The 18,431-nt window shown below is 35.3% G+C and overlaps 1 protein-coding gene across 4 annotated transcripts in view; it reads left to right on the forward strand.

The window, feature by feature from the left end:
• Positions 1–18,431, forward strand: part of CREBRF (CREB3 regulatory factor) — a 60,899-nt gene that overhangs the window by 39,550 nt on the left and 2,918 nt on the right. For 2 of the 4 annotated variants that reach the window (XM_059417373.1, XM_059417371.1), the window contains 2 exons: positions 1,375–1,497; positions 11,041–11,668. In XM_059417373.1, coding sequence (XP_059273356.1) covers positions 1,375–1,497; positions 11,041–11,156 — 239 coding nt within the window. In that variant the 3' untranslated portion in view covers positions 11,157–11,668. Of the gene's footprint in view, positions 1–1,374; positions 1,498–11,040; positions 11,672–18,431 lie in introns of those variants that run through there. The other 2 variants (XM_059417372.1, XM_059417374.1) reach the window with 2 other exon arrangements.

An 18,431-nucleotide genomic window follows, 5' to 3' on the forward strand; every position in this document is an offset into this window, starting at 1 on the left:
ATTGAAAATATTCTATAAGATTCTGTTCTAAAACATTAAGTTGGATTTTGTGTTAATATTTTGTTAAGGATTTGTGTATCTGTATTCAAGAGGGATCTTGGTCTGTGATTTTCTTTTTTTTGTAATGTTTTTATCAGGTTTTAGTATTTGGGCTATTTTGACCTTACAGAGTGAATTGAGCCATGATCTTTCCTCTCTTTTTTGAAAAGTTTAATAAGATCAGTTTTATTCTTCATGTATATTTGATACAATTTTCTATTAAAACCCTTCTTTTAGAAATATTTTTGGATAATTTAATTCCCTTACTTGAAATAAGCTGTTCATATTTTTCACTTCTTCTTGTGTCAGTTTTTTAAGTTGCATATTCTTTCTTTCTTTTTTTTTTTTTTTTAGCAATAATACTTTAATGGTAATTACTAACAATTCAGGACATCATGTTTACTGTGAAATACTTGCTTTCAAAGGACAAAAACTAGAAAACTGGAACTTAAAATTTCCAGCTTATGTGGGTTTTTTTTTTTTTTAGAACTAACCTTGTTTTCTCTCTCTTTTTTTAATTTTTTTTTAATTTTTAATTTTTTTTTAAATAAACATATAATATATTTTTATCCCCAGGGTTCACAGCACTTAAGTTGCATTTTCAAGGAATGTGACCATTTTTACCAAGTTGTTTAATTTGTTGACATAGCATTTTCTTATTATCTTTTCAATAGCTCTAGATTCTTAAGTGATAACTCCTTTTTCATTCCAGATATAGGTGATCAATCTATTTAGCTAGGGATGGGGGGTGGGAGCAAATATCAATTTTGTTGCTCTTTTTAGGGAACCACTTTTGGCTTTGTTAACTTTCTCTGTTGTATGTTTCTGCTGTTTTATTGATTTCTGCTCTTTATGATTTACCTCTTTCTATTTACTTTTGGTTAACTCTCTTCTTAAACTGGGGATACTTTTTAAAGTTTTGTCTTTGGAGGACTTGAAGGACTTCATTTGATTTATTTAGTAAATATTTACTAAGATCCTGTGATTCAATATATAGGCACTATTATAGTTCTTAAAGCCATGAAGACAATTAAGTTGCTTACAGGATAGTAGACATTGATACATGTCTACAGTGTGTGTCATCAAAACCGGCACATCATTTGAAATTTGTTTCTTTGGATAAAAAAAAAGCTTATAACTGAACTCTACATCTAAAACTAGTGATGTACTATATGCTGGCTAATTGAATTTAAATTTTAAAAAAGCTTATAACCATCACTACTTAATATTTTCTTACAAGTTTTCCATTTTTAACTGAATAACTGTTATTACACAATAAAAAGAAAATTCTTCCATATTAGTGGCATGTTCCAAGTGTCTTGTTCTGTCTTCCAGATAATTTATTATTTGTAATCAACTCCATCAAGCAAGAGATTGTAAACCGAGTACAAAATCCAAGAGAAGAGAGAGGACCCAACATGGGGCAGAAGCTTGAAATGCTCATTAAGGATACTCTTGGTAAGAATATTGGATGAATTCCTAACAGTAACATGTGGAGTAAGGTACATGATTTAAGGAGATATTAAACATTCTTTTAAGGAAAAACTCAAATGTTCTTAATTGTAGTTACTCTTCTTTACAAGTTGTTTTATCTTTTGAGATTTTGCATTCATAAACATGTATTGCTGGTTACCCCAATTTGTTATTTAGACTTCATCACTGCACTGTTTTAATACTTAGGAAAAATGAACTTCTAGCACCTTTAACCTTTTATGGGAAAAATAAAGATCCCTGAGCTGTCAAGCCTGCAATTTATATTTTGGTAGAGATTCTTACCTATATGTTTTACTCAGTAATACAGTTCACAGGGTTCTAATAAACTTAATTATCTGTTTTTTCCCTGAATAGATTATATAATATGAGGAGGAACAGAGGCAGAGTACTATCTGATAGGGAGGGGAGAGGTAGATAATACAGGAGAACTCCAGAGATGCAAGAGCTTAAGAGCAGATTACCTTACAGATGAGTAGCATCCCAAGGACGTTGTAGCATAATACAATCCATGAAAACCCTAAAGCATCATAAAATTGGTTCAGCTGTTTTATGTATTTTTTTTAGCAATATGTATTGTAGAATTGTCTTTGAAAACTGGTTCTTATGTAGTCATTGTGTAGAGTGGCAAACTTTAGTTACCTGAGAATTTTCTTCATTTTCCCCAGTATGCTGTGTATTGAATCAGATCACTTAAAGGAATTAGAGCTTACTTTTTAATAATTATTTAGTTTCTTACCTGAATTTTAGAGTAATGAACACTATAAATTGTTCTATTTTTTAAAAAATTATAAATATATTGGAATTTTTTTTTAACATTTCTGTTAGGACAATTTTTCTTACTTCCAGTTACTATAAATTCATTCATCAAAGTTTCTCCAATGCCTACATATGCCAGGTGTTGGGGAATACAGGGATGAATAATAGAGATTTGATCACTACTCTTAGGAAGCTTGTAGTCTAAAAATGGAAGACAAAGAGTAAATGGGAAAAAATAACAGATCGTGGCAATTGCTGTGAAGAAATCAAGATGTTTAGATGGAGTAGAGTGAGCAATAGTAGTTTATTTCTGTTAACAGAGAACTTCTTCTCACGGCTACCAAGATGATTGAATTTTCTTTAATAAAAAATAAATACACATTGAATGCTTCTATGCACTTCTTAGTAGGTTTCTCATGTCTTTGCAGTTACTAGTTTAGCATTGTGTTCATACTGCATATGAAATATTCTGGTGTTTTTGAAGGGCAATTTGGAATCATTAATAAAATTAGCAATGCATAAAGATTTTGACAAAACAGTTTAACGAATTGACAGCATTCATGTTTGAAGGCCAAAGGAGAAGATTTAAAGGAGAAATTAAGAACCCGGAAAGGATTCCTTAAGTGTTAGGAAAGGATAAACAGCTGAAATTTATGGGTATTTACTAAGATCCAGTACCTTTCTGTCAAGGTTGGTTAATTATCGACTTTCACAGCTCTGTGAAGGAGGTATTATTATTATTCTGATTTTACAAATGAGGAATTAGAAACACAGGTATTAAAGTAACTTGACATAAGTTATACAATCAATAAATGGCCGAACCAGGCATAGAAGTAAGTTCTTTGAGTTCCAGTGTTCACACTGCCCCCACATGCCATCACTTAGGCCTGTCATCTAACACTCATCTGTGTCATATTTGACATGAGTAGTTCACATGTGGCCTGCTAATCACTTCATCCTGTAGGCTTACTTGAGAATTTCTTTTTCTTGACATTCTTTGTAACATTTGACACTTTTGAGCATTTATCTTAATTATTGAAACATTTTCTTTATTGTAAGGTACCTTAGATCTCATGCCTTGTTTCCTGTCTTTTTACCAAAAAAGACTAGGTTTCTCTGTGGTTCCAGCAATAGCCACTGGTCTAAAAATTAAAATTGTGTTTTAAAAATATAAAAAAGCTTGTTTATTGTAGTGGTTAAAATCAGAGTATTTGAAATCAGTTTGAGATTTAACTCTTGGCCCTGCCACTTACTACATTAGGACCCTAGGGAAATGACTTGACTTCCCTAGCCTCATTTTCTTCATCTGTAAAATATGAACAATGGTGGATTAAATGGAAAGAGGTATATAAACACTTAGCACCCTGCTAAGCACATAAATTCTCAATACTCAGTTGTTACCATATTATATCTTAACCACTTAGATTTTTTTTTGAGTTCTGTTTCCACCTTGTTCCTGTAATCCATCACTCAAACTTTAGAAAATTAAGATTTTGTTCATGACAGAGCCAGTTAAGATCATGACCTGGGCCAAATGCAGAGGCTTAACCCACTGAGCAACCCAGGCACCCCTCAGTGATTATTTCTTATCAGTAGTTAATTCTCTTTTGCCAAGCTTTGGGAAATGACTTTATATATATAGTGACTAGGTAAGTTCATAGGATACTAAAATGAATTGAATGTGCAGCTATATTTACAGAATGACTTTTTCAAAAGTGGAGTTGTAAATACATACCAAAATAGAGTACATACAAAATGAAACAAAATTAAGGACAGTATATTTATACAAAAAATTAACAGTATGAAACATTAGAAGTCTCTTTTGAACAAAACTATCTTTATATGGAGAATAATCATAGGCAAAGAGTAGTTCCTAAATATCAATACTTTCGGGCGCCTGGGTGGCTCAGTGGGTTGGGCTGCTGCCTTCCGCTCAGGTCATGATCTCAGGGTCCTGGGATCGAGTCCTGAATCGGGCTCTCTGCTCAGCAGGGAGCCTGTTTCCTCCTCTCTCTCTCTCTGCCTGCCTCTCTGCCTACTTATGATCTCTCTCTGTCAAATAAATAAATAAATAAATAAAAATAAATAAATATCAATACTTTCCTGAACAACTAGTTACTTTTTAGCTCTACGTAAATTATTAATTCAGTACCCAAATAGGAAGTCCTAGTGAATTTGCTTCACTTTTTCTTCAAATCAATTGAGGCTGTTTTAATATATTATGTATTCTTTCAGTGCATTTCTGTCTTTCATATACTTTAAAATCATTTTCAGTTCCTTTATTAGGTAGATGAAGGAACTCAACTGTACAAGTACAGATTATTTTTATGGAGCACCTGGGTGCCTCAGTGGATTAAGCCTCTGCTTTCGGCTCAGGTCATGATCTCAGGGTCCTGGGATCGAGCCCTGCATCAGGCTCTCTGCTCAGCAGGGAGCCTGCTTCCCCCTCTCTCTCGGCCTGCCTCTCTGCCTACTTATGATCTCTCTCTGTCAAATGAATAAATAATCTTTTTTTTAAAAGATTATTTTTATTTTTATTTTTAAAGATTTTATTTATTTATTTGACAGAGAGATATCACAAGCAGATGGAGAGGCAGGCAGAGAGAGAGAGAGAGAGGGAAGCAGGCTCCCTGCTGAGCAGAGAGCCCGATATGGGACTCCATCCCAGGACCCTGAGATCATGACCTGAGCCGAAGGCAGCGGCTTAACCCACTGAGCCACCCAGGCACCCTCTTTTTATTTTTTTGTTTTTAAATGTAAAGACCTTGTATGTTGATAAGTTTGTATATTCTCCTTACATCTAAAAAGTCAGTTTTATCAGATTCAAAATCCTTGACTTATATTTTCTTTCCTTATTTTAAATGATTTTCTGTTTTTCTTTTGGCATAAAATGTTGCTATTAAAAAGTTAATAATCTACCCCCCACAAAAAAACCTAATAGTCACCTTACTTTTTTTCTTTATAACTCATTTGCTATTTTTGCCAATGTCAATAGGATTTTTTCTTTTTCTTTCATTCCCAGTAGTTTTAGTAAACTTTGTCTTGGGGTTGTTCATTTTAGTTGATGTTCTCATGTGTACACTGTGCTCTTTGAATAGGTAGTTCAAATCTTTTTAGTATTTGATCTGTTTCCTTGCTGGGTTTTGTTTTGTTTTTTTTTTAAGCTATGCGTGGACCCCACTGCAGGGCTTGAACTCACGACCCTGAGATCAAAACCTGAGCTGAGATCAAGAGTTGGGTGCTCAACTGACTGACCCACCCAGGCACCCCCCCCCCTTGCTTTGTTTTTGTTGTTACTGTTGTTCAGGGACTTAGTATTTGTGGGTGGGATCTTCTTTGCCTATCTTTGGTATTTTCTGAGGTAAGTTCACTTTTGGTCAATTTTTTTATCTCTTAATTTCTTTAAAGTTCTTTCTCCTTTGTACCCCTCTTTCTCTTAAAAGCATTATTGTTGTGTTTATTTGCTGCTCTTATGTTTCTTTGTTTTTGTCTTTTTTTAATGATTTAAATTCAGTTTAACATGTACTGTATTATTAGTCTCAGGCATAGAATTTAGAGACACAACTGATGCATCAAGTGTCCTCCTTAATGCCCATCACCCACTTAGCCCATCCCCCACCTGCCTCCCCTCCAGCAACCCTCACTTTGTTTCCTAGAGCTCAGGGTCTCTTATGCTTTGCCTCCCTATCTTCATCTTATTTTTCTTTTTCCTTCCCCTATGTTTATCTGTTTTTTTTCTTAAATTCCACATATGAGTTGAAATCATATGGTATTTATCTTTCTCTGACATTTTGCTTAGCATAATACTCTCAACTTCCATCCACATCATTACAAATGGCAAGAGTTCATTCTTTTTGATGGCTAAGTAATATTCCATTGTGTGTGGCGTGTGTGTGTGTGTGTGTGTGTCCACACTACATCTTCTTTATTCATTGATTCTTTTAGTTCATTTTGAAATTCATTGAGTTCTTTCTGAAATAATAGTGGGTTGTAACCATTTGGGATAATAGTGGGATATGGGTGTTTATAGTCATATCTTTCAGGCACACTTGCATTGTAGGAGTCTTCTCCTTTATCTTACAATAACCTGTTCTTAAAGATTTTTTTTTTATCCATTTGAAAGAGAACATGAGCAGGGGGTAGGAGCAGAGGGAGAGACTTCCTGCTGATCCGGGAACCCAATACGGGCTCGATCCCAGGACCATAAGATCATGACCTGAGCCAAAGGCAGATACTTAACTGACTGAGCCCTCCAGGCGCCCCACTTAAAATAACTTTTTATGGGATTTTTTATCTTAATACATGTAAAACTGTTTTTTCTAAACCTTGAAAAGAAAGTTTAGTTCACGACTGCTTTCCTAACTTCAGATTTTAGAGTCCTCTGTTTTCAGTTAATACAAAACTGTGTTTTGTATTCATTTATGAGATGGTCATTCAATCCAGCCTAAGAACGGGACACAGGAGAAGAACAGGAAGAAAGTTTACTGTAGAGAAACAAAATGACCACATACCATAGGGAGCCAAATGGAGGGAACAGTAAGGGTAAGTGTTTAACAAAGCAGATAGGAAGGAGACAGAGAGAGCAAGTGGAAGAAAAACAAAGGAACCTGTGGGTGAGTGCCTTTGGAATTAGCAGTGATGTTCAAAAGCAGAAGGTGTGAGGGGATTTCGCTGGTACATGTGTATGTCCCTAGCCCACAGTCAGGTGGGGGCAAGAAGAGGAACCTGTGGCAGGGCAGGTGCACATGGCAGCTTGCTTTCTGAAATTTCTTGTTCTGCGCTCCTTTCCCATTTTATCCTGGGCCATCTCTTTCTTTCATATTTGTTGTTCTGTCTCGCCTAATTTTGATTCTTACAGTCCTGCCTCCTATACTGCAAGGGAGTCCTGGTTGGTCAGTTTTTAGTTCACAGAGCTAAGACTGCTTTAGCTCCTCAACATCTTACTGTTGGCTTCTTACACTCCCCTTTTACTCACTGTTCATTTGGACCAGTCTCTCACAATTTCAGCTGTTTTCTCATGTTGGTCTCCTGTGGGTTCCAGGGAGTAACCTGTTGGCTATGTTTGACTTCTTTTATTCTCAGGTACATTAATCCCTTTGACTCATTCTACACCAATATTGGTAATGTTAATTCCATACAGGTCTTGTAGCTGTTGGAAGTTTGTGTCCACCATTTTGAATTTTGGGGTTTGTGGAGGTATGTTTTCACTCGATAATGTTTTCCATGGGTTGATGGTTTCTGTTTAATCTCTCTTTTTAAAATTTATTTGATAGAGATCACAGGTAGGCAGAGAGGTAGGCAGAGAGAGGGAAGCAGGCTCCCCACTGAGCAGACAGCCTGATGCGGAGCTCAATCCCAGGACCCTGAGATCATGACCTGAGCCGAAGGCAGAAGCTTAACCCACTGAACCACCCAGGCACCCCTTAATCTGTTTTTATATGGGGCATTGGGGAGATTAAAAAATCTGTGCTGCCATACAGCAGTCTTTCCAGAACTTCCCTCTGGAGCACTTTACATAAATTGGAGTTTCTTTTTCTTAAAGATTTGGTAGAACACTCTTTGAAACTACCTGGTCCAGTGTGTTTTTATAATTAACTCTTTGAAAACTTTCTCTGTGTCCTCTATGATAATTACAAGCTCTTCTGAAGTCTGTTTGATTAGTTTGTATATTTTTAGAAAATTATCCACTTCCTCCATGACCTCAAATTTATTAAACTTATCTTTTTTAATAGCCTCTGTATCAGTGGCTAGTGCTTCATTTTCATTACTTACTTTATGTCTACTGTTTGTCTTCACTTCTTGAATTGGTTAATTATAGGTCGTTCTACTTTCCCTCCAAAGAACCCGCTCTTGAATTCATCAGTTCTTCTGATTTCTTCAGTAGATGCTTCATTCACTTCTTTTTTATTCTTTGTTGTTCATTGATAATAATAAAAACCTTGGAAATTTCTCCTTAGAGCTGCCTTAGCTATTTGTCATAAATTCTGATATGTCATATTTGTTTTCTAAATAATTTGGAATTTTAAGTTTGATTTATTCTGTGGCCCAAGAATTGAGAGAGATTTAAAATTTTCCAGATGGTAGACGTTATCATTTTCTAGTTTTGTTATTAACTTCTCTTTGTTTTTGTGATTCAGATTTTTTTAGCTACCTAACATGGTTACATTTATTTACATTTGTTATGTTTATTACAACCTAATTAACCATTCTGTGGACATTTGAAAAGTATATATATTTTCTGTTTTATGTTAAGACTCCATTATATGTTGATTAGGCAATCTTAGTTATGTCTTTTTTTCCTTTTAATTTTTATAGAAGGTATCCATTTACTCTATGTAAAACTGAGAAAGGTCCTTGCTAATGTGTTTCAATTTTTTCTCATATTTTCTGTGGTTTTATTTGAGTGATGGAGTGCTTGAATAGGATTCCTTACTGCTAGGTCTTCATTACGGATTATATCTGTCATCATGAAGCATACTTCCTTGGTCTTGTTTATAACTTTTCTCTGAATTCAGTTCTGATACTGCAATCACGAATCCAGATTTCTTATTATTTATATTTCCTTAGTATACCTTTGTCTACCCTTTAATTTTCAGTCTTTCTGAATCACTTTATACTAGATACATCTCTTTTAAAAACATTCAAGTTGGCGCACCTGGGTGGCTCAGTGGGTTAAAGCCTCTGCCTTCGGCTCAGGTCATGATCCCAGGGTCCTGGGATAGAGCCCTGCATGGGGCTCTCTGCTCAGCAGGGAGCCTGCTTCCTCCTCTCTCTCTGCCTGCCTCTATGCCTGCTTGGGATCTCTGTCTGTCAAATAAATAAAATCTAAAAACAAAAACAAAAAAACGACTGAAAGGTCCAGCTCTAACATACAAAATCTTGGGTGGTTTCTTTAATGGTAAACTATGAAATCATTCCAAATGTTAGAGAAGAACATTCAATGCCTGGAGAAATGTTTATAAGTTATTAAGTGAAATGTTTCAGAACACTAGACGGAAAAGTCCCTATTTATTTAAAATAAATAAATAAATAAATAAATAAATAAATAAAATTCAAGTTAAAATTTAATTTTGATAAGTATAGCATAAAATTCACTTCTGGATTTTTATACATAGCATAAAGTTGGATTTTATTTGTTAGATTGGGAGTTTTTCTTCAATAGGTGAGTTTAGGTCATTTTTTAATTATTAATTAAATTAGTATGTTTGATTTTAGTTTTGTCATCAAAAGATGTTAGGCTTTGTTGGTACGGCTTTTCCTTTTTATGTTATTCATTGTATGATCCATTATTATAGTTGCAGTTTTTATGTGTTCTCTGGTAATTTTTAAGCTCTTCATTTTTGACCTGTGAGTTGAAGTTTTAACTAAAACATAAAATATATATTTAATATTTTTCCCTTTTCATTTAAGACTTCAATCCTATAAGAAAAGTAGAAATGGTTTATGAACCTCTGCTTATCATTCAGCTAGATTCACCGGTTGTTAATATTTTGCTACATTTGTTTTATTTTTGTCTGTATCTACCTGTTTTTATTCTTAAGTATTTGAAGGTAACTTCTGAACAAATTCGTCATCCCTAACTAGTTCAGCATGTGTTTCTCAAGAACAAGGACATTTTCTTACTTGGGAACAATACCAGTATCACACCCAAGTACTTCAACACTATTATAATGTCTGTGTGGATTCCATATTTAAATTTCCCCAGTTGTCTCAATAATGTCCTTTATAGTCTTTTTGTTTGTTTGTTAAGGATCATGCATTGCGTTTATTTATATCTTTTTGCCTTCTTTAATCTAAATCAGTCTACGAGCCCTTTTTTTTTTTCCATGAAAAATTCAGGTAGTTGGTCTTGTAAAATGTCCCAACATCTGGAGTTGTCTGTTTCCTCCTAACTAAATGAAGTTAAATTTTCTTGGCAAGAATCATCATAGGTGATTATCATTTTCATTCCGTCACTCAGGAGGTACATACTATCAAGTTTGCCTCATTATTAGTCATGCTGCATTTAATCACATGGTGCAGGGAGCATCAGTACTTTGTTTCTTACAGTATCTTTTGACTTCTTCCTATGAGCAGTGACGAGACATTTTTCTGTTTCCCTCTCATTTTAATCATTTATGTTCTCATTATCTTTAAAATATGCTTATACCTTTGTTATTTGACTTACTGGTCTGAAGTATCTTTTGACCTTAGCTGTCGAAGATAAGGAAGATGAAAAATTCAAATTACACTATTTCCCACCTTCTCCCCCCTCTTCTCTTCCGCCTTTGTTTATTCATTCACTTTTCTTTAAAATGAAGAAAAGGAAACCTAGAAAACGTACATCAAGTCAGTGTTTTCAGTTGTGTGGATAAAGCCCACCCATGGGATGCACTGAGGCTGGAGCAGTCGGAAGAGACTGGCTTACAGAACGGGGCGGACGTGGTCAGTTGGGGAATGACGCTTGTTGACAGCTCTGGGGTTTGGGTTTGGACTATTGTTTGAACTGTTGCTGCTTGTTATCTACCATGTTTTAAAATGTTGATTAACCATTCTTCATTCCTGGCTTGACCTTTCTAATCTAAAAATTGCAAGCTCTAATCTGGTGAGTAGAATTAATTCTGGGTTGCAGTAGCGAGCTGCTGAGTACCTGGCTGGGACCAGTATCAAGCTGGGGGCCACCCCTGACCCTCAGATATGCCTACTTCTCACCTTCCTTTCATGCCCTCTCCATTTCTGTGCCTAAGTGTGCTGCCTTTCTTTTTTCCTCAGGTCTCCCAGTTGCTGGGCAAACCTCCGAATTTGTTAACCAAGTGTTAGAGAAGACTGCAGAAGGCAATCCCACTGGAGGCCTTGTAGGACTAAGGATACCAACATCAAAAGTGTAATCAGCCTCATTGGACCACTGGTCAGAAATGTCTGTGTTTGTCACGTTATTCATTGTAAATTTTCATTCTGTTTTGCATGTCAGTTTAGCATTATGTAAACATTTATGATTAGGTTACATTGTTTTAAGAACTAAGTAGCATAAGTGAAGCATGATCCAAAATACTTGATTATTGCATTTTCAGAGCATAAACCATGGTTAAAACTGCTACTGTCATCAGAATCGAAACTCAGACATTTAAGTAAATGTTTAGATACAGATTGCAAAAATCTGTTAAAGTAAAACGTTTGGGAGGAGTGAGGACATTAGTAAAAGCCAAATATTGTGGCAGGTTTATGCTCTGAACCACACAAAAAAATTGAGGAAGCATTTTTTTAAACAGTCGGTTTTGATTGTTTTTAGAATTATTCCTTTTGTTCTAATTTTCCACAAACATTAATCTCACTTGTACATGGCACAACCCAGCACTCACGCCCATGTGCCATATTAGAAGTTCATTTTCTGAGCTCAATATGGTATATATAAATATATATAAATATATATATAATGTCTGTGCAAGTAAGAAAAAAAGCATATTCTTTGTGCCTTGTATTTTGGGGAAACTATAAAACTGGTAATATTTTGTATGATGAAAACCCTAATGAGGAAACACAAGATATATAGATGGAAAAATTATGGGGTTTAAATGGTTTTTTTTTGTTCCAAATCTTTTTCAAATTTTTTGAATGTATATAGGACTATGTTGAAATGTAGATATATGCCACAGAGTCTGTGTATTGTATAAAAAACAAAACAAAAAACAAACAAAAAAAAGATGGCTCTAGAAAACTCATATTTCGGTACTTGACCGGAAGAAGACAAATACTTGCACATTATTGCGATTGTTTTATTTTTTGTACCAAAGACAAATGCAACTGATATGGCAAACTGCCAGTCTAAGTAAAGTTTTGCACAGCTTACATGATACTGTATGAATGTATGAAAAAAAGGAGAAAAAAAAAAGAAAAATGAAAAGGTCAGGGTTAGGGATCTTACTGAACTGTGAATTTTATTTCTGTTTGGGTCCAATTATCTACAGAAGGAGCATCCACACACACAAATATTATTTTGCTGTTCCTGTAGTTCGCTTCCATAGTAGATAAGTTGGTGGCCATTTAGATGTCTGTAAGTCTTTTTATTTCTGCACTTAATTGTAGGAAATTTTAATATATTTCATTTTAGTAAGCTATTGGTAAAATAGTTTTTGACCTTGAAAATTAAAAAATTTATTTAGCTTATTGTAGTATACTTCCACCAAACAACCAAAATACAGATTATTTTTATTGTATTATGTATATATATATATGTAAAGAAAGAAAAAAGCTAAAAATATCTAATTCTTTAGTTGCCACTTTTCCAATTGATGTATTATTGTGCATGTAATATTTTCAAAGATCAACACAAGCTTAAAACAAAAACAAAAACGATTTATAGATTTTTATATTTTTGTACAGGTATTTTCAAACTAGCTTCTTCAAACTTACTTACATGTGACTTATTCTTCTTCTATAGTTTCTAGAACTGAGAAATATTAACACATTTAGTTTTTAGGTGCTCTTTTTTGCTCACGTAAAACAGCTTCATTAGTCAGTGTTTTAACTGTGTTAAAGCTTTACCTCTGATGAGAAATTTCTTGTGTCAAGGCAGCATTATAAACCTTCCCCACAGATCTTCCCATTCTGTCTCTCTTACTGTTTGATCCTCAAATCTTGTGTTTTGAACTCTGAAAACTGGTGGCTTAAAAACTATACTTTAAAAAAGATCCTACCTAGCCAGAAAAAAAATACCAAAAATTTCAGACCTAGCTGCTGGGAAATTACCTGTTTCTCCAACTGTTTCTCCATTACCCCCTGGAGAATTTATTCTTTAATTATATTTTGTCTTTATAGTGTGTTTCCTTTTCTTCTACTTGATCCCTTCTCCCCCCACTCCCCTACTTGTAAGCCGTAGCATATGAAGCTATAGCTTATAGTTTGATTCTAAAACACAGTAACAACTGAACAATGTTGCTTATATGCTTCTTTGCCATCATGAAAAGGAAACTTCTAGGAGGATTGTCTTAACACCTTAGCTGAACTGTGATGCACAAGATTTTCCTGTGTGCTTGGTGGAAATGGACCTGGTTAGTGCATTCATGCTGAACAGATGATAAGCTCAGAGCTAATGGTTTAAAAGAATGTAAGCTCATTGTTTAAAGTTTTTCCTTTTTAGATGGGAGAAGGCAAAGCACAGGCTTATAAATTGGACGTATATGAAGTTTTGACAGAGTGTGTTTAGTAAATTGAGACATGTTCCAAAATGTGGCAGTTTTGCAATCAGGTGAAAATCACTTCATGATAGAGATTCAGCTGATGAGGTTTATAAAATTGCCCCTTTCTAGCTGCTCTGTTAGGAATTCTGGTTTTTGATACTTTTTTCCTGTCTGCAAACCAGAATTTGATTTTTTGGTCTTGCATTTCAAAAAAAAAAAAAAAAAAAGACTTTGAATCTGTTTAGTAGATTCCATATCCTTGCATTTCAGTGTTTTATATGTACTACTTAAGTTAAATAGTTAAAAGCTTTTAAATAGTTGAGCTTTTTAATGTTGACACTTTATTTTGTACCTATTTATATATGTATGTATATCTTAGAAAAGCACTTTGTTAAAAAAAAAATTGCATTTTATATGATTCCTGCCATTTGCTGCTAAATCTGGGCTGGTCAGAATGCTGCAGCGATACTTGATCTAAATAAAAACCTGGCAGTAAAATGTAGAGTGAAAGTTAAATCCTCTTGCTGTTTTAACTTTATCATAAAGATGACATAGGCAAGCTGTGCAGCTTTACATTTTAACCAGGGGACTCTGTGGCATTTAAAACCGTCTAGAAATGGTTGTACTTTAATGCCAGTAATAATCTGCTTCCTCTATTGTCATTAAAATATATACGTTTAGTGTATCACACAAACAAATCTTATAAGGGTAACGTAAAAACCCCAACAATTGTACATGTTCTGTTTTTGAAAATTGTGGCATGTATTTTTGGGTGAAGATCATTAGAGAAGAGCTCTCTAAAGGTTTTCTGTGTTCATACATGGTATACAGATAGCTCATAATGAAGTCCAGAATCTTACTTTAAGTGAAGGCATTGTGAATTCACCTCAAATAAACCCATTGTTCCAAAAGCAATTATAAACTTTGACTCTAGTACTACTATGATTGAAAAAAAAATACAAAAAACGTTCTTCCTCATTTCAGATACACTGGATTCTTTATAGAGTTTGTCTCCATATGAAAGCATGCTGTCCAGTTGTTCTTGTTAAGATCTTGTCTGAGTTTTGAATTGGGTGCCACACTTTTTCAGTCAATATGATTGCTTGTTCTACTGTACCATGTATGATTCTTGTCCTTTCCTATATCCTTCATGACAGATTATGATGTGGCTTTATATTGTGCCTTACTTGTACATTTAAACTTAACGTCTTCATTCCCTTCCACTTCCTATACCGTTCACTTTGACCTTTTTGGTAAGAGAATCAGAGCAATTATAAAAAACATCATGAAGGATTTCAGATGGGTATGGTTTCCAATTCCCTCTCTTTATAGTTATTTTATATTTGTAGGAAAGACCAGTTTTGAATGGTCTTTAAACCAGAGAGGGAAAGACTAGCAGTCATTTCACTACATCCCTTGTTTCTGACTTTCATGAATTTGTCCGACATCTTCTTTCTGATGCTTGACTTGATTTGCTTCTTAGCAATAGTCTGCATTTAAAGAAAGGTGTGTTCAGTCCATCAGCTTGAAATTGACTATTTCATCTTTCCAGAATTTTTTAGGAGAAGAATACCCGTTTTGTTTGTTTTATAAATCAGATGACAAGTCTCTTTAAAAGAAACAGAAGTACAGTACTTTTGAAATACAATGCTGTTAGTTTGGATTTCTTTTTATATATATAATATTCATACAATTATCTGATGTTTGCCTTCATTAATAAAGCTGTTAGTTTATTCACCAAAATGTCAAGAATGGATGTGCTTTTCTTTATTCCATACATTTAAAAATATTTTAGCTGCTAAGATTTAGTTAACTTTCTAAGAAACAAATTCAAGTTGCCTTCAGCAGGAATTAACAAAAGCTTATGTTCCCTTTCTTTATATAGTCTTCCTACAATTCTGTTCAAGTATTTTCTAATTAATTATGTAAGAGAATGTTAGCATCTCTCCAAATCTTGAAACTTGAATTTTGAGAATGCATTGAATTATGCTTTCAGTGTTAAAGTAAAAGGTTTCAATTATCCTTCTAGTGAAGTCTATTGTGGAATACCATTTCCCATGGAACTGAGGCCATTTCCACAACTTTGCACAGAACTGCAGTCTTGTTCTTCCCTTGGATCATGACAAGTCTCACACAGTGCCGTAATACTTGTGGATTCTTTTGTAATCTTTGTAATCTTAATAAGGGCATTATGAGAAGATGACTCCATGTTTTTTTAATATTTCAAACACATTGGGATGTAACAATGAATGTCAACTGTAGGAATGGTTGTTTCGTTTTAAGGAATAAGTATGTTGGGGAAAGATGATGAAAATGTACTACTGACAGTTTTACACTTCCATAGGCAAGTGGGATTATGTGTTGAAGCATAATCCTCGTGCTTAGTAAACTGACCGAAAATTGTAGAAATTACACCTAGGAACTGAATTATGCCAAATTGCCATTTTTCTTTAGAAAAGAGAGGTTAGGATGTAGTAGTGAGGGAGTAGAACCTTAAAACTACTTCCAAATAATATTCTGGAATTGAAGACTTGGTGACTAGTGAAGAACATCAGAGTTGGGTATTTCAGTGTGCCAAGTGTGGGTGAACTAGATTTGCCTCTTTCATAACAATGTAAACACAATGGTGTAGTTAATTAAATTCTGGGCGGATAGGAGCAGGACTGATTACTGTGTCTTGCCCTTCGCCCTGTGTTTTTTTCGGAACCAAATAACAGAAATGTGTATGTGTGTACTGTATCTGCCTTTCCACCACATTTTTATGACACTGTATTCCACTGCCTGCTTTTTTTTTTCTTTTTACCTTCTTTCCCTAGGATTTGTCCTATAACTTAGCATTTGTGATTAACAATGATACTAGGGCTGACCGCACATAAGAAGTCACAAGAGAAGAGCGGAAGGGCAAGAATTCAGAGCATTTGTTCATACAATGTGGCAACCTCTTTTGCATAGTGGCGTAGGATCCTGTTTGTAATGCTATCATAAATATTCTGTAGTTTTGTTTCCCCATTCCCCAACTGGAGCTATGAAACTTTTTATTGGATTCAGTCTTGTCTTTTGTCTAGAAAGAATTTTATCTTGTTGACGCATGAGCTGTTTAAAAATTATTCTATTAAATGTTGGTTAATAGTTGTGCAGTTTTTCTTTTCAGAAGAAAAGGCAATTCAAATGTTGCCTTTGTTTTCTGTCACCTTCCAACCCCTCAGCACTTCTAGTCAGATACAGATTCATCAGTGTATGCAACATCCTTTGTAATTTAAAATAAAAAAAGATGAAAAGGTTTTGAATTGTTTGCCTCATGTTTTCGCCCTTTCTCTGTTGCTTTTCTGTCGCTTACCAAGGTAACCATCTGCTTTTCTGCAAGATAATCACTGCAAAGAAATTCCAGACTAAAGACAGCCATGAGCTGTGGCTTGTGGTGCCCCTCTCCTGGTGTAAGGCATAAAGAACTAACATTCTGGATACTTTGGGCAGATTTTTCAGTACTCTAGTGAAATGTAGCTATTATGGAGAATTACTTATTGATGAAAACATTTGCATTCTTCATAGTTTGGAGCACAGTTGAGTTTACACATATTTTTTCCTCTTTGATTCTTTGGGTAAGCAAGGGAGATAAACTGTTTTGCCTCTCTCCTCATTTGTATGTGTTTAATAATGCATAGTAAGTCTCTGAGATAGGCTGGGCATATACACAGTCTTTTTTTTTTTTTTTTCAAGATTTTATTTATTTATTCGAGAGAGGGAGCACAAGCAGGGGAAGAGGCAGAGGGAGAAGCAGTCTCCCCCACTGAGCAGGGAGCCCGCGATCCTGGGATCATGACCTGAGCTGAAGGCAGATGGTTAACCAACTGAGCCACACAGGTATCTCCATATACATAAAGTCTTATGTTAGGGGACCTGAGTGAACACCACTGAACAGTGTGTTCCTTCAAATGCTAAACATTTGTTTAGCATATACTCTGCCAAGACGTGTGCTAGGCACTGGACTATAAGATTAGAGAGAGATCCAGGAGCTCCGAGTTTGCTGAGGGGAGACAGCATGTGAATAAGACAAGAGCTGTTACACATGCAGAGGGTTCTGGGTACATTATTGCCAAGATACTTACAAGGACACAGGAACCACATCTGGTAGGGTACACTGGTAAAGAATTGACAGACTTGTGTGCATGACATCCCAGGATTCTTGAAGTTCTTTTTGCTTCATTCAAGTGACATTGGGGCTGTCAGAAAGCAAAGTGGAGATCACCTCTCATGGACTTGACCTCCGTCAAGACCACTCCTCACAGGAGTCTCTGTCATGGTCTGGGAACTTTTAAGGAGCTGAGTGAGCTGGGTCAGTATAGTCCTTAGGAAACAACATTTTGTGGGTAGCACCCAGTTCAATGGGTCATTCACTTGCCCCTCCTCTCAGAACAAGAAGAGCCCTTTAGCCAGAAAGACAAAGTTGGGAAATGTTTTAATATCCCAGCTGAAAGATTTATAATAAGGAAGGGGTATTAGGAAGTCTGGAAGGCTAGGGTGGCTGGCCTTCATGACACCCCCTAAGGTGCTTTTCTATCAGGTAACTCAGCTCTCAACGGTGCATTGAGGTGGGTGGCCATGTCCATTTTACAAAAGAGAATAGACTCAGATAAGGGGACTCACCTCTGACCCAGCTTATATGATAGCCCCAATTCAAACTCCAGTCTGCTCCTGTACTCAGAGACAATTCATACTCCTAAAGGACCAGGCCAGGTCACAGGTAATATTTGCATGGATATCTGTGTATGAAGGAGAAAATAGGCTTAGAATCTGAAACAGAACTCAAGCCAAAAACTAGCAGATATAGTAACCAAAAGCTCATCTCAGGATCTGAGGGTAAAGGTGATAGAAGCAAAATAGAATTGGCAATAAGTCAGTGAGGATGTGGATCACCACATTGTACGTCTATCCCTCAAAGATGGCCTTTAGCTTGAGGGCTTAGAATTGGGTCTGTTTGTTAGAAGG

Source organism: Mustela nigripes, chromosome 12 (assembly GCF_022355385.1).
Source record: "Mustela nigripes isolate SB6536 chromosome 12, MUSNIG.SB6536, whole genome shotgun sequence".
Lineage (NCBI taxonomy): Eukaryota > Metazoa > Chordata > Mammalia > Carnivora > Mustelidae > Mustela > Mustela nigripes.